The sequence below is a fragment of the Caretta caretta genome, chromosome 10 (genome assembly GCF_965140235.1).
Source record: "Caretta caretta isolate rCarCar2 chromosome 10, rCarCar1.hap1, whole genome shotgun sequence".
NCBI classification, from domain to species: domain Eukaryota; kingdom Metazoa; phylum Chordata; order Testudines; family Cheloniidae; genus Caretta; species Caretta caretta.
Window position 1 is genome coordinate 81,920,382 of NC_134215.1, and position 15,645 is coordinate 81,936,026.

A 15,645-nucleotide genomic window follows, 5' to 3' on the forward strand; every position below is an offset into this window, starting at 1 on the left:
CCTGGCTGTACCAACAGAGAGGTAGCTCGACATCTGTATGCTGTAAAATATGCCCACAATTATTTGCATGCTCAAAACTGCAGGCACAGACTTGGAGACTGTTGTGCTCTGGAGAAGCTATGCCAGTGGAAGAGGCTTAGGGTAACATACAGTCTGCCGGGTTCTCTTGTGTGCAGAGAAATTTTCTACCTCTTGGCTTTTCATTTCAATCAAGGTGACTCATCTTGTGATTAAGAGACCACAGTTTTTCCACTACAAGCCTGGAGACTACGTTTACCTGAATATCCCAGCGATTGCGAAGTATGAATGGCATCCTTTCACCATTAGCAGCGCTCCTGAACAACAAGGTATGTGGTTATACTGGACACCAGAACTGCGCCATTTTGCTATTTAATCGGAATGGTTACTTACAAAAAGGCTAGAATGATAAAGTAGCAGAGAGAGACCATTTGGTATGGTGCAGCGAGATTTTGCAGCAAACGGGCTACGTTTGAAGTAACTGAGTCAATATCCAAGAATCATTTAATTAGGTGCTCTAGCTGTGGCATGCCGAGAAGCAGGTGTGTGTGGTTTTTTTTTTTTTTTAATCATATAAGAAAGGAAGCTCTTTGCCAGTCTGGTTTCCCTGTGCTGAGCTGGGACTTGTATTCCACCTCACCTTCTTCGCCCAGCAGACGTGAGCTCCACACTTCTGGAAGGAGAAGCAGATGGGCATAACTCACAGCAGCCGCCTCTGACCTCTGCTTCCCCCATCCCTGCTGAAAGGGAACATTTCCACCTGCCCTGCACTCTGCCCTTCCCCCTTTTCTGGAATCATGGGAAATGTGGCTTCTCTGAGGAAAAACAAAGACGAAAAAACTGTCTCATCCAAATCACTTATTTCCGTGCAATTCAAGAAATACTGCCGTATATTCCATGCTCAGAAAGGGGCTGACTATCTTAGGGGTAACATGTCATCTCATGTACGGATCCTGTGAATGCAGCTGATATATTGGATGATTGACCTAATTGAAATGGCCAGCGCATTTCTTCGGTTAGCTTTCCTTAGCAGCCTTGTTACTCCCTCTGGTGTTTCTGAAAGCTTGGAATTCAGCCTTAACTTAAATGCTGGGCCAAAATCTGTTCTCCGTGAAGTCCAGGATAACTGCACTGGACTTCTTAGAAATTCCTCTAGATTTTTACTGGTGTAACCGAGACAAGAACTTGGCCTGTTGATTTTAAAATACATCACTCTGCTTCTTGCCTAGAGAAAGTTTCAGTCCAGCTGTATGATTCCCTCATCAGAATATTTATACAAGGCTCCTTCATATTTCACCGTAGTCTGCCTTCATTTCACAGATACCATCTGGCTGCATATAAGATCACAAGGACAATGGACCAGCAGACTCTATGAATATTTCAGGTGGCCTGAACCACTCAGCCAGGAGCCTAAACGGCTAATGAGAAATCTAAGAAAGCAGAGGTACCACAAATGGACCCAGGTTTGTAATGGACAGGGATTATTTTTATGAATCACTTTTTATAGTTTAAAATAGGAGTGCCTTTAGTTTGCTTTCTGTGAAATGTGTTAGGGTAGGATAGTGCCTGCAGCTGCCACTAGGTGACGGTGACACTGGCATCAGCATGGGAGAGGGACCCTGCCTGTATTTATCCTCGCACATTGCCCTAGGTGGAGGCTGTTCATTTCTTCCTGGTGAGGACACCCAAAAAAGTAAGAATATTCAGTTGCTACAAGCCTATGGCTTGTGGGATCAGAAATGTCTGGGTTGCTCAGGCTGATGTCCTAGTATCAGACGTACAGAGGGCTCTGTTAGCTTATTAAAACACGCCACAGAGTTCCGTATCTGATGCTTCCCCGTGGACAGTCACTGCTATGTTTCGGATCGGAATTGTGTGTCTTCCGGTAGAGTCATTGCTACTTCCTATTTCTCAAACAGCAGGTGTGCTGTAGGTACGATCTGGGCTTCTGGGCACATGTAGGAAGTGTGCAGAAGAGGAACAGGGCTGTAAAGCATTTCCAGGCTGAGGTTGGAGTCCCCCATACTGCTCTCTCATGGGGATTTTCTATCTATTCTTTATGGGTTTGCTGATTTTCCTGATTCTAAAATAAAAACCATCAAGATGGAAAGAGAATTACATGCTCATGGTGACTGGAAAGTAGCATGGTGGTACTGAAACTTGAAACAAACAGACCAGGCCATTATCTGAAAGGTCTAATAATAATCCCTTGCTCTTATACAGTGCTTCTTCATCAGCAGATATCACAGTGCACTACAAAGGAGGGCAGTACCAGTCTCCCCATTTTACAAAAGGGGAAACAGAGGCACAGTGGGATGAAGTTACTTGCCCAAGATCACGCAGCCGGCCAGTGGCAGAGCTGGGCACAGAGCCCAGGTCTCCAGCATCTCAGTCCAGTGCTCTAGCCATTGGGCAACACTCCCTCTAGAAAAAAAATAAGACAGACCCTGGGCTGGTGCAAATCTGCAGCGTTCCATTGGCTTGAATGGAGCTACACCAGTTTACACGAGCTAAGGATCTGGTTCTGTATCTCACGGCTGTGCGATCCTCACGACATTCTGCTGCCCACGTGGTATCAGATTTGTGCATGTAAGAAAAGCAGGAAGACCTGTGTCCTGGACATTGTCCTCTGTAACATGGGTAGCGAGAAAGGAGGTAAAAATGCCCAACAACGTCCTGTCTAGTTACAGGTCAACCTCATGAGCCAACTATTTTGTTAACCCTCATTAGAGTTGTGTTCTGCCCTGGGGCCTAAGCAGAGAAGCCCTGGATGGACAAAATAGCTCCTGTCAATAAAGAGAAGAAAGTTTCATCTATCTCAGTGACATGGCTCTCAGTGTTTTCCTTGAATTTGGCTCTAGGAACATCTTTTCCGCTCATCTGGTTCAGAGGCATCAGTAGCCACCAGTAAGGATGAAACGGTTGAACTGACGTCTTACAAAGCCACCAAGTACCCTGACGGTGAACCTGCTGACATCACTGTCACCAGAAGGGATGAAGAAGAGAGCCCGCACATCAGAGAAGTAAAGGCCCTTCATTTGTTGGCTAGACAACTTACCATTGATTACATGCTTCCAAGGCTATTGGGTTCAGGCGGCTTTGCATCGGCCCCATCTGGGCTGGGTCGGGATGGCGTGAATGAGCCCTTTTCAGATAGGGGTAGATGAGTAAGAGGAGAGGACCTTGTAAATGCTGGACATTTGGGGCCCGTATTCAGGAATCAAAACCTTTCCACCAAATTTTTTTTTTTTATAGAAAATTGGGGTTTTGACTAAAAAATTTTTTTGCTAAAAGTGTCTGTTTTGGCTGAAAAATTTTATTTTTCATTGAAAAACTGGATATCCAAAAAATCCAAAGTGTTTTTGGTTTTTGGCCACAAAAAGTAAAAATGTTGATGCGGAATTGCCTCCTGGGGGGTTATAGTTTGGGTGTCTCATATCCCTATTCTCCACTCTGGGCTGGGTTCCATAGTCAGACTACATCTACCATGCACTGTCATGCGTGTGATGTAATCCAAGTTGCACTGAGTGGTAGGTAAGGCTCCAATCCTGCAACCGCAAACGTGTTTAATTTTAAGCATCTGACTATTCCCATTGACTTCAATGTGACTATTTATGTGTTTACTGGTAAGTACTGGTAAGTTTACTACATAAGTGTGATCTGGATTAAGGCCCAAATCATGATAATCCCTGATAGGTGGACACATAAAATTCTCATTGACATTCACCTTTTGTCCTTTGTAGAGAAAATACACAGGCAGACACTGGATGATGTTTGTGCTTTTTATCTGTGTTTGCTACTGATCTGCATCATTTGGAAAGTGGCATGTCAGGAAAACGATACGCTTGTGGCTTAATAATGAATTTCTTATTGTGAAATTTAGAAAAGATTCCTCTACAAAGCTGAAATGTGTAATAAGACAGTAGTCACTAGTGGACCAGTTTAGACAGACAAGGAATAGAAATGAAGCCATTTTAAAATCAGCAAAGATTCACACACTCTCTTTTTAAGGGGAAAAAAATGGAAAATTAGATATAAATCATACTAATGTTAGAAAGTTGGAGAACCACGTTTACTGGCTTTTATCATCTGATATGAAAAGCTCTCAGGATATTGATTCTGTCACAGCTGAAGTAGTCATTAGAGATAAAAAATTTATATGCACCGTTTTTAATGAGTTTCTCTCCCTGTTGCTTTTGAACTATTCTCTTTTCTCTCAGTTAGCAGAGATCCTCCTACCATTGTCAATCTGATCAAAATTCTTGTACCTCTTTTATTCTCCCTTCTAGGCCCGACTAACGCATGATTTGTGGGAATTTGAATAATTGCATTTTTGAATCAACCTTTTTGATTCAATTACAATCTGGAATATTTACACAGACATCTTGGGTGAGATTTAATGCCTTTGAAAATCTTCCCCCTAAACTAATGGGCCTTCCCATTTTGGATAATGAGAACTTTTATTAACATGGAATGTAAATAGAAAACCTTTACTTTATGTTACTCCTCTCTGAAGAATGGGTACATGGCCACCTACCTTGAAAGTGACTCTTGCAGCGCTAAAATAATACTGTATTTGACTTATTCCTGGTGCAGTGATTAGGTCAGGAATGATATAACCAAAATGAATGTCTCTGCCAATCTGGGAGGAAGTAGATAAGTATTACCAGGAGATCTATTGGCGCGTCAGAGTAAGGGTGACTTTAATACTCAAGATGGAATAAATTCTGAGAACAATGTCATTTGCTCTTGGCAACTCTTGGCAACATGGTTTTCTTTATGTAACAGGTTTCTACCAAGCTGAGTGAGAATCACAGAGTTTGTAATATCAAGGTAAGATTCTCCTTTGCGTGGCTGGTTAAAGCGCCTCGTTTGCAGCTGGTTCTGGGCAAACAGACCCCAAGCCAATTGCAGGATCATTGACTCATAGACTTGAAGATCAGAAGGGATTATCATGATCATCTAGTCTGGTCTCCTGCACATTGCAGGCCACAGATCCTCATCCACCCACTCCTGTTCATAGAATCATAGAATATCAGGGTTGGAAGGGACCTCAGGAGGTCATCTAGTCCAACCCCCTGCTCAAAGCAGGACCAATCCCCAACTAAATCATCCCAGCCAGGGCTTTGTCAAGCCTGACCTTAAAAACCTCAAAGGAAGGAGATTCCAGCACCTCCCTAGGTAACCTATTCCAGTGCTTCACCACCCTCCTTGTGAGAAAGCTTTTCCTAACATCCAACCTAAGCCTCCCCCACTGCAACTTGAGACCATTACTCCTTGTTCTGTCATCTGCTACCACTGAGAACAGTCTAGATCCATCCTCTTTGGAACCCTCTTTCAGGTAGTTGAAGGCAGCTATCAAATCTCCCCTCATTCTTCTCTTCTGCAGACTAAACAATCCCAGTTCCCTCAGCCTCTCCTCATAAGTCATGTGCTCCAGCCCCCTAATAATTTTTGTTGCCCTCCACTGGACTCTTTCCAATTTTTCCACATCCTTCTTGTAGAGTGGGGCCCCAAACTGGACACAGTACTCCAGATTAGGCCTCACCAATGTCGAATTAAAGGGAACGATCACATCCCTCGATCTGCTGGCAGTGCCCCTACTTATACAGCCCAAAATGCCATTAGCTTTCTTGGCAACAAGGGCACACTGCTGACTCATATCCAGCTTCTCGTCCACTGTCACCCCTAGGTCCTTTTCTGCAGAACTGCTGCCGAGCCATTCAGTCCCTAGTCTGTAGCGGTGCATGGGATTCTTACGTCTTAAGTGCAGGACTCTGCACTTGTCCTTGTTGAACCTCATCAGATTTCTTTTGGCCCAATCTTCTAATTTGTCTAGGTCGCTCTGTATCCTATCCCTACCCTCCAGTGTATCTACCACTCCTCCCAGCTTAGTGTCATCTGCAAACTTGCTGAGGGTGCAATCCACACCATCCTCCAGATCATTAATGAAGATATTGAACAGAACTGGTCCCAGGACTGACCCTTGGGGCACTGTTATAGACCCCTAACCTCTGGCTGAGTTACTGAAGTCCTCAAATCATGGTTTAAAGACTTCAAGTTACAGAGAATCCACCATTTACACTAGTTTAAACCTGCAAGGGACCCGTGCCTCATGCTGCAGAGGAAGGTTAAACCCCCCAGGGCTCTGCCAATCTGACCTGGGAGAAAATTCCTTCCCTACCCCAAGTATGGTGATCAGTTAGACCCTGAGCACGTGGGCAAGACCCACCAGCCAGACAGGGCAGTAGGACTCTGGCCTGTAACTCCTTTCTGTTGTAAGTAGTCCTTACATGTGCCAGCAGTGCCACTCCGGGGCTAAAGTAAATCTCATTCCCTCAGGTTCCCCTCCTTGTTCACCTGACTATGGGCCCCACCATTCCCCCTAAAGGCAATGAGATTGTGGGGTGTGACTGGACTGGTGCTGGAGCACTCTCCTGGCCCTGCGTCTACACAAAACAGAGAAAATGCAGCTGTTTCTGGCTGAAAAGCCAACCTGACAATTGCTTTGCAATGTTTGAGTGGATTGTTTTCTCCCTGGATTTTTGGGCGGGTGGAGAACCCACCAGAAAGTTTCTTGTGTCCATCTTTTCTGTCAGCGCTGCTGAGCTGAAGTGACATTAAATCTCTCAGTTACAGCTCTGTTCACTCATGTTATGCAGCCAGACAGGATGCTGCCAAAACCGCCTTGCTGGAAATAAGAGAAATAATTAAAATGACTGAAACATTTTTCAAGGAAAAATCCTGGTTCAGATCCCTAGCAGGTGTAAATCAGCAACGCTCCAAAGGAGCCCACGGAGTTCCAATGATGGACATGGGCTGAGAACTGAGCTCCCTGACTTGCCTGTCTTACAGTAAGGAGCACAAAGGCCGTAGAAGGGCATAGCACCCACATCAACACCAGACTTTCAAATCAATCTCTGCTCTCAGCTAGGGCCCCAAAGAAAAGACCAGTTTTTTGAGGCCACGTTGGGTTCAAAGCACTTGCCTTGTGGGTCATAGAGTCATCTATTTCCATTCAAGGTGGAGAAGCTCCCTGAAGGTGCTGGTCTTCAACCCTGAATCCCCTGTTGAGCTAAGGAGGTGTTTTGGCTGTGCAAAGAATGCCGGGTGAGACCCTAGGCTGTTATCCGTCCCGCTGCCAGTGCGGGGTTATTTTAGATAAAAAAATGAGAAGTGTCTCTGTGAAACTGAAGCAAATGTGTCTTGTGTGGCTCCAAACTGCAGCCTTTCTTCTCTCTCAGTGCTATATTGACGGTCCCTATGGGACACCTACGCGAAGGATCTTCACCTCGGAACATGCTGTGCTGGTAGGCGCTGGGATCGGCATTACTCCCTTTGCCTCTATCTTGCAAAGCATCATGTACAGGTTGGCATTGTACCTTTTTAAGGCTTTATAAGTAGAATAAATACTAACCTGTGGAGGCGGAATTCTTCTTCCATTGCCAAATAAAAGCCACACCGTGGTTTCAAGATTCATGTTATGTGTTAAGTTCAGGGTCAGTTCTTTTCTATCTGATCTAGACCTCATCACCATATTAGCTGGAGACTATTCCTGGTTCTCCCACTGGACTGCTGGGTGATCTTTTACAAGTCACCTCTGGGCCTCTGTGCTTCAGTTTACCCATCTGTAAAATGAGGATAATGATCTGATGGCCTTTGGAAAGCGCTTTGAGATCTGTGGGCGAACAGTGCTACGTAAGAGGTAGGTATTGTTAGCTGAGCGGTTTATTATCATTGAATGGATTTTAACCTCACAAGGGCCCTGCTGAGGTAGGGAACTGCTATTATCTCCATTTTACAGATGGGAACTGAGGCCCAGCATAGATCAAATGACTCACCTGAGGTCAGACACAAAGTTTGTGGCTGAGCCAGTCCAGTAGTCTCTCCACTAGATCATCCTTTCTCCCTGACATTGAGGACTTGGTCCTTACAGGTGGGTGAAAAGATGTTCCTAAAACCAAACTCATCCTTCCAAATGGACAGACACTACACTGAAGACTGACACCCGAACAGAAAGTTTGCAAAGAAGCCAGATAAGGGTATTTTCTAGAGCTGGTCAAAAAGGGTGAACACTAGAAAAAACTTGTTGAAAATGTTGAATTTTGGAAAAACATGACTCAGCTCTAATGACTTTCTCATGAGAGTTTTCACTGCTGAGAGCAAGGGGCGGGGAGGTGCTAAAGAGCTGGCATGACCGTCCTTGTTACCACATGTGGGTTCTGTTGCATTCTTCTAGGTATCGCATGAGAAAACAAAATGATCCCCGCAGTGGCTATTCATGGTCTGAGAGCCTCAAGGATGACGAAATGAAGCTTAGGAAGGTGAGCTCCTACTTATAGGGATAACTCAAAGCTTCCCAGCGACGACCTGACTGCTGGTAGTAAATATTTGCGGGAAATCTTGTGAGCTGCTCTGTGCAGTTTGCTCCTGGGCAGAGCAACTTCCCGGACCGGGACCCAGCGTTGTGTTGTCCGAGGGTCTGCTGGCTTACCGACTTCTAACCACTGCTCCAACTTTTAAAATGCAACAATAGCTGCTTTTTGCTGCAGAAACTGTATCTCAGGGCTTGTCTACAGTAGAAGTGCTGCATCAGTGCAGCTGTAGCAGGTCTGGTGAAGACGCTCTAGGCCGATGGGCGAGAGCTCTCCCGTCAGCATAATAAATCCACCTCCACGAGAGATGGTAGTTATGTCATAGCACTGTCCATATTGGCACTTAGGTCAGTGCAACTTATGTTGCTTGGGCGTGGTGGCTTATTCACACCCCTGAGTGATGTAAGTTTACACCAGAGTTAGTGGTAGTGTAGACCTGGCCTCAGGCTGAGACTTATAATGCCCCGTTTAAGTCAAGAGGGGCTAATGTACTTTTGGATGCACTGCAGTTGATTATGATAGGGATGCCAGCAGACTCATAATGAAACCATTGGCGCCTATGTTGTAACTGTAACAATAATGTAAGAGGTATAAACCATCCAATCATTTATAGGGTTTGGGTCCTTCAATGCACCTCTGCTAAGAGGTCTCCAGACCCTTGTCCTCCACTCAGAGACATCCTTACTAAATAATAAATGCACAAACACCACTGCCCTAGAGCTATGTTCACGGCATACAGACAGAGGCATTAGATAGAAACATAAAATATTCTTTCTGGAAGATTTCAATGTAACACAACTTTATTTCTTAGAATCCAGAGCAGAGAGAGACAAAGCAAGCTGCTCCCTAAGGCAGAGAGGACAATTTCCCCCACCTTGCTCTAGGCTGGTTGTTTGCAGACTGACTGACTGCTCCCAGATTGCATGTTTCCCTATAGAGCCCTCGTGCTCGCAAGCAGTACCAGGGAAACCCCTGAAAATTAAAAGTGATAGTTTACAATTTTAATACACGTTTGAATACACCACTCTCCCAGGCAATGGGTCCGACCTCAGCTGGCATAAGTTGGCATAGCCCCGTTAGAGTAAGTGAAGCTACATTGATTTGCTCAGGCTGAACTGGCCCAGTCTGTGGGACTCCAGAGCTGCCTGCTAACCATCCTGCTCCTTCACCAGTTCCAGTGGTGATGAACGTGGTATAAAGGCCCAGACAGAGACAGAATTAGAACCTGGCTCCGTCCCACAACTGTCTGTCCCTTGTCTAATGTGACCAAGAGCCGCTGAGGACTGGGGCCTTGTCGCTTTGCCAGTCTGCAAAGAGCCGCGCTGGGGGCTTTAAAAGGCACAAACACCAACAAGTCAACTGATTCGTAGTTTGGTATGTAAATGTGTGGCTCACTGGCACCAAAGCAAAGATCGTGTTTTCAGGTTGACTTCATCTGGATCAACCGAGACCAGAAGTCCTTTGAGTGGTTTGTCAGCCTGCTCACAAAGCTGGAAATGGACCAGACTGATGAGGAACCGGAAGGTAAGTGGAAGCCAGGCGGCTCTGCTAGTGAATCCCTCCGTCCCCCATTCCAGTGGGCATGTAGGAATACTATTGACCTCAGCCTCCGTGACACATGCCCCCCAGCAGAGTACAAGTGTCTTTAGTAACACAGTAGATGTTGCATTGTCCCTATTGTCATGTGATTGGCCTATCTGCAAATACAGGAAAAGAGGCAGCCGGGAAGGGATTTGTGAGCTGCAACCATTGTGTCCCAATCCTGGCTCCATCAAAGCTCACTGAGGCTACACTCCACAGGCTCTTGGCAGGTCCTTTCAAGGGGGGCACTCCTGGACCTGACTTAAGTGTGGCCTGTCTGCCGCCACTACACTCCTTCCCCTGCTTGGACTGCCGTGCTCCTGGCAGGAGAACTCTGTGCGAATGGTTGGGTGGGAAGCCTGGCACTGGCACCAGATAACCCTGCTTTGCTACTTCATGGTACTAGCTGCTGCTGTTCTTCTGATAACATGTCCCGACCACATACAGTCCCCACTTCCAGAGGCAGCATCTTCTCTCCACGAGCGAAACAAGGCAGATACAGTCGGGGTCTATGGATTGGTGGGAGACTCTCCTACCTAGGGGAAGTGGCCTAGAACATCAGGCCAGGGTACAGACCTAAAGAGAGTCTGTCTGGCTAAAGTGACATGATGTTCTGCCTATTTTCCCAGGGACAGGTGTACTGCTAGCTGAGGTTTTGGTGGCAATGTGTTTTGAGCCAGCCTTGGTCAGTAATTCTGCACTAACAAACTGAACTCCAGATGCTCAGCTGTCACTTTGCTTTTCCCTTAAATGCACAGGCCGTTTTCTAGAGATGCACCTGTACATGACTTCAGCGCTCAGTAAGAACGATATGAAGGCTATTGGTCTGCAGATGGCTTTAGATCTGCTGGCGAAGAAGGAAAAGAAAGACTCTATCACAGGACTGAGGACCAGAACCCAACCAGGCCGCCCTGACTGGAGCAAGGTAACGATCCTTGAAACCCAATTAACAAACTGCGTCCGCCTGCTTCACTGTTGGGGAGGCACCTGAGCCAGGTAATGCTGGAGTAACTCCAGAGTAGTCAGTGGGGTGTGTGTATTTACAACGGTGTCAGTGAGCTCAGTCTGGCGCTCCAGGCCCAGTCTCTGCCTCCTCAACCAGGCAGGTTCCTGTTAGAGTCAACGGGAGCTTGGCTTGAGTACGGAGCTCAAAGCGATGCCTGAGGAGTGAGGGTTTCTGGTGGCTCTTCAAGTGGGAACTCTATGGGAGTTCTTTGATTGCTGCTTCAAGTTTCATGTCTACTGTTTAAGACTTTGTTACATCGTCCCCTTATCCATGCCCAGGAAACAAGCCACCCTCCCTCGTAATTGTTAACGGCCACCCATGAAAAGAACCTCCCTAGGTGGTGCTTTGGTGTGCCACCTGCTTAGCTTTGTGGTGAAAGAGAGCTCGTGAACCAAGGGCATGTTAATGGTGGTCCCACGCGATGTTAAAACAGACCTTGTTCTTTTCTTCTCCTCCCTGCTTTCGTTTCATGTCAGGTGTTCCACAGGATGGCAGAGGAAAATAAAGGGAAAGTCCAAGTCTTCTTCTGCGGGTCTCCGGCTCTTGCCAAGGTAGTCAAGGCTCACTGCGAACACTTCAACTTCAGATTTTTCAAAGAAAATTTTTAATGATCTCTTTCTGTCCATCGCTGCCTTTCTCCGCAGCCCGGAGGGCTGTGTTTAGAATCCACTTCCTGCAGGTGATTTAAAGCGTAGCTTAGGTGTTTCCTTCTGTAATTGCTGGCGCATGCATCATACTTACAAGAGAGCTTTCTTTACCTTCCTCTCTGATTGTATGTGTGGGAATGTACTGTTTGCCCAAAGCATGGTCTAAACATTTCCCATAAATAAAGCATGCTTGTGTTCAGCTGAACCTGGTGTCTAGCACCTCCAGCTGAGTCCCAGTAGGAGCACAAATAACCACTTTGGCTTCTTTTTTGTGCGTGGTGTGCAACTGGGGTAGGATGCCCCCGTCATGAAGAATAAAGCTCCCATTTTGGGGAGGAAATGTGGAAACTTTAAGGGGAGGGTGGGGCAGCACCAGTTCTAGGAGTTTACTGCCCCTTGGTAGCTATGGACAGACCTTCATAAAAGACTAGGGACATAGGAGTTGCCAGAGTGGATCAGCTCAGTTCTCCATCCAGTCTGGTATCCCACCTCAGGCAGTGGCCAGTGCCAGATGCTTCAGAGGATGGTGCAAGAGATTGTCGGCTTACAGCAGAGATGGGGCAAGCCATAAAATACACATCCAGAGTCCAAGTGCCCCAGTTTGAGGATTTTCAGTGCCAGGGTTTTGATTCAGCCTGGGAACAAAATTCAGATCTTTACCAGGGTTTGGCTTCTGAGCCCATCCAAAGGTCAGGGGAGCTTGGGGTCCAGGACTCGGGCCTATTTCTAAATACTATCAGTTGGCTGATAAGAAACATTACAAGAAAATAAACCCACTGGCCAGATTCTCTGTAGTGGAGAGGGATGGCCACAGGAAGCCTGGTTTACAGTCGACTGGCCCGGGCACAAGACAGAGCTGCCCCTGTGCAAAGCTACCTTATGCTAGCGGAGGATCAGTCGTAGCAGAGTTCCGTCCCACCCCTTGACTGTCCGCAGCCCGCCACACACACCCTGCAACAGAGCCACCCCTGCCAGATTTAGTACAGCAGAGCGTTCCCCTGGGCAGGAGCAATTTCTGCCGAGCATTTCAGGCCGTGCTGAGGCCAGTGTGCACAAAGTGGCCTTAGCAGACAGACAAGTATGAAGAACAAACTTGCTCCGAGGAGCGCACGATTCAGCCTGAGCGGGGGGCACAGAGATGCAGCTCACTGTCTCACTGCAGGCTCACTGTCGGCAGTTTAGGAATGGGTTAAGTGCCTGATGGAGTAAATAAGCTTGTTTGTCTGTGTCCAAACTGACATCAAAGCATGAATTAGAGTTTCTTCCACTCGGCTAGTTTAGAATATCACAGCACAAAGCCTGGAAATGCCTGTTTTTAGAGCCCAGACAGGCGTGAACTGACAAGCAGCTTGTTTGCTCTTAGGGCAGTTGGTTGCAGTTTTGTCATCACTCAGCTTGTTAGCCTTTTCCAACAGGACCATGTCACTGCTTTACTCTTGGTTCCATCTTGGCTATGTCTCGGGGAGACAGCTCGAATTTGGGGAGATTTCGGTGTTTCCCAGGAAACACAGGGGTGCAGCCAAAGCCAGGAGAAATGCAAGAGAAAAGGGAGACACAGAACCGTAAGGAGACTGAGGGAGCCATTGGCGAACAAACCTTGCAAAAGCTGAATGAGTCTCTTTCGTTCAGGATTCTGGGTGGGGCTTGTAACATTTTCAGCATAATATTAAATGCTCAAAACTCTTTGAGCACAAAGTGCTGGATCATCGTTAGTCAGTTTCACTTTGCGTGTGGGGTTGCAAACGGTTTGGTGGCTGAAAAGCTTGGCGCTTAAGCAACATCAAAAAGTGGATTTCCCCACATGGTTGTGAAAGTGTCAGAAAGCTGCCACTTCGGGTTTCCACTCTGAACGCTCATCTTGTGCCCCGCTGCCAATCTCCGGTCTCGTCCCATAACGTCCTCAGAGGTCTTTTACCAAGGGTGAAGCTCTGACTGCAGCCCAGAGCTGAGCACAGGACCTTGAAATCCTGGGAACTTTAGGAAAGTCCAGCCCAAGATTCAGCTGTGAACATGGCAGCCAGAGCCCATCTCTGTGTTTGGAGGAGCTGGTTGGGAAATTATTATTGTTTTTCCCTAAGAAAAATTTAGACCAAACCGTTTTTTTCCCCATTTCTGTTGAAAATTTTCTTTTACTTTTTTTGGCTTTTGGTGAAAAACTGACAACCCAGAATCTGAGAAATTCCAGCTTTCGGTTACCACAAACCAAAATGTTTTCATTTTTTAGAGTTTGGGTGTGTCAACGAAAACCTACAAATTTTCTAGCAAAATGGACATTTTCCCACAAAATGGTCTGGTTCATCAAACAGCCATTTTCGGACAAAAACATTATTTTGATGGAACATTTTCAACCCTCTCTTGCATTTTGGATGTAGGCCCCCTTGAACGTTAGGAACACTTGACTTTGGGTCTCTCAGCCTCAGCTCAGATTCAGACTCTGTCCTCGGATTTTTGATAGAGAGCACTGGAGACAGTATTGTACTTGGTGTTCTTACATGTTGGTCACGGCTCCCTGCCATCGCTGTAAAAATAGTGTTGTAATGGGTCTTCTGTGAATGAAATCACATATTAAAAGATGAGCATAATTCATGGCATTTAGACCCAGAATCAGAGTCAAATTATAACTTCCTGGATGTTTCTGATAGGCTTGGTCTAGCCCATTATAGAGGAAAGGACCAAATCTTATATATATATGATCCAGCAAAGTGTGTGAGCACGTGCCAAATTGTAAGCACATATGTAGTCCCAGTGATGTCAATGTGATTACTCACACGCTTAAAGTGAAGCATATGATTAAGTACCTTTCTGCGTCCAGGCCGAAGTCTGGCTCTAAGGATTCAGTTCTAATTTATTCTTAACCTCTTGATTCTGTCGCCTTGACCAGCATTCGTATTTCTATAGGAACGGGATTAAGTTGCCGGGTCTGTTGAGGTGCGACGGGAGCACAGCATTCGCCCTATGCAGCTACACATGCCCCTGCAATAATTTTCGAGCTGAACATGGATTGTCTCAGCTCGTGACACAGAGCAAGGCGAGGGTGTGGTGTTCACCCTGACGCGTCACCCAGAAACACAAAAAAAGCAACTTTGCCAGTGGTGAATTCTTCAGCCACAAGAGGGTGCTGCAGACCTGCCAACCAAAGCACTGGTACAGCTCTGTAAAAAGAAAAGGGGAAATTATCCCCTGTAGCAATGTGCTGGTAAAAGCCCCTGGATCCTTGTGAGCATTTTAAATAACAATAGTGTCCAATCCCATGGGAGATTTGTCTGTGGAAAGAGGGCAGGCCCAGCCCTTTCCTGTGTGGTTTAAATAAGCTGGATTCCAAAGAAGAATCACAGCATTTTCCCCTTCAGCTGGGCTTGTCATTTTTGTGGGTTTAAACTCTCAGCTCTCTTCTTCCATGCTGTGCAGAGGAACCTGGTGGGTCAGTGAAAAGGCCTCATGCTGGCTTGGAGGACTGGGGTGTGGGCAGGGGGAGGAGCACCCAGCCCTTTTGTGAATGCACTGTTTTGTCAACGTCTTTGTATAAGAGATACAAAGGGCCCCGTCCTGCGAGGTGCTGAGCAGTCCTGGGAATGGCCGAGGGAGGTGCACAATACTGCGTGGGACGGGAGTGTCATCCCATATGCTCCTTGTCAGGTACGCTGTCACTTCACCTGCCCCTAGGTTTAGTTCTCTGGAGGCATCATGGGTGGGGCACAGGATGGGACTCAAGAGATCTAGGTCCTATTTACTGCTCTGCTGTGGGACCTTGGGCAGTCGCTTCCCCATGTTGTGCCTCAGTTTCCCCTCCCACTCTTTGCATAGTCTATTTAGACCAGAAGCTCTTTGGAGCAAGGCCTCCCTTACCATGTATTTATACAGCACCTAGCACATTGTGGCCCTGATCTGAGCTGATGCCTTTAGGTGCTGCTGTTACTAGTGCCAGGCAGAAAGGTGTTCTCAGTGAATAGTCCTCAGCTCGAGAATTTGCTCCCCTTGCTGGCAGGTGTTTCCCTGGGCAGAGGCCAGGGGGCTTCCA

General features: G+C 46.6%; 1 protein-coding gene across 1 annotated transcript in view; it reads left to right on the forward strand.

Moving 5' to 3' along the window:
- The window catches only part of NOX5 (NADPH oxidase 5), a 36,476-nt gene extending 24,424 nt beyond the window's left edge, over positions 1-12,052 (forward strand). Inside the window, exons 9-17 of the mRNA XM_048867339.2 lie at positions 215-347; positions 1,339-1,481; positions 2,880-3,041; positions 4,807-4,851; positions 7,263-7,387; positions 8,258-8,342; positions 9,818-9,917; positions 10,733-10,899; positions 11,457-12,052. Coding sequence (XP_048723296.2) covers positions 215-347; positions 1,339-1,481; positions 2,880-3,041; positions 4,807-4,851; positions 7,263-7,387; positions 8,258-8,342; positions 9,818-9,917; positions 10,733-10,899; positions 11,457-11,588 — 1,092 coding nt within the window. The 3' untranslated portion in view covers positions 11,589-12,052. The remainder of the gene's footprint in view (positions 1-214; positions 348-1,338; positions 1,482-2,879; positions 3,042-4,806; positions 4,852-7,262; positions 7,388-8,257; positions 8,343-9,817; positions 9,918-10,732; positions 10,900-11,456) is intronic.
- Positions 12,053-15,645: the final 3,593 nt, after the last annotated feature.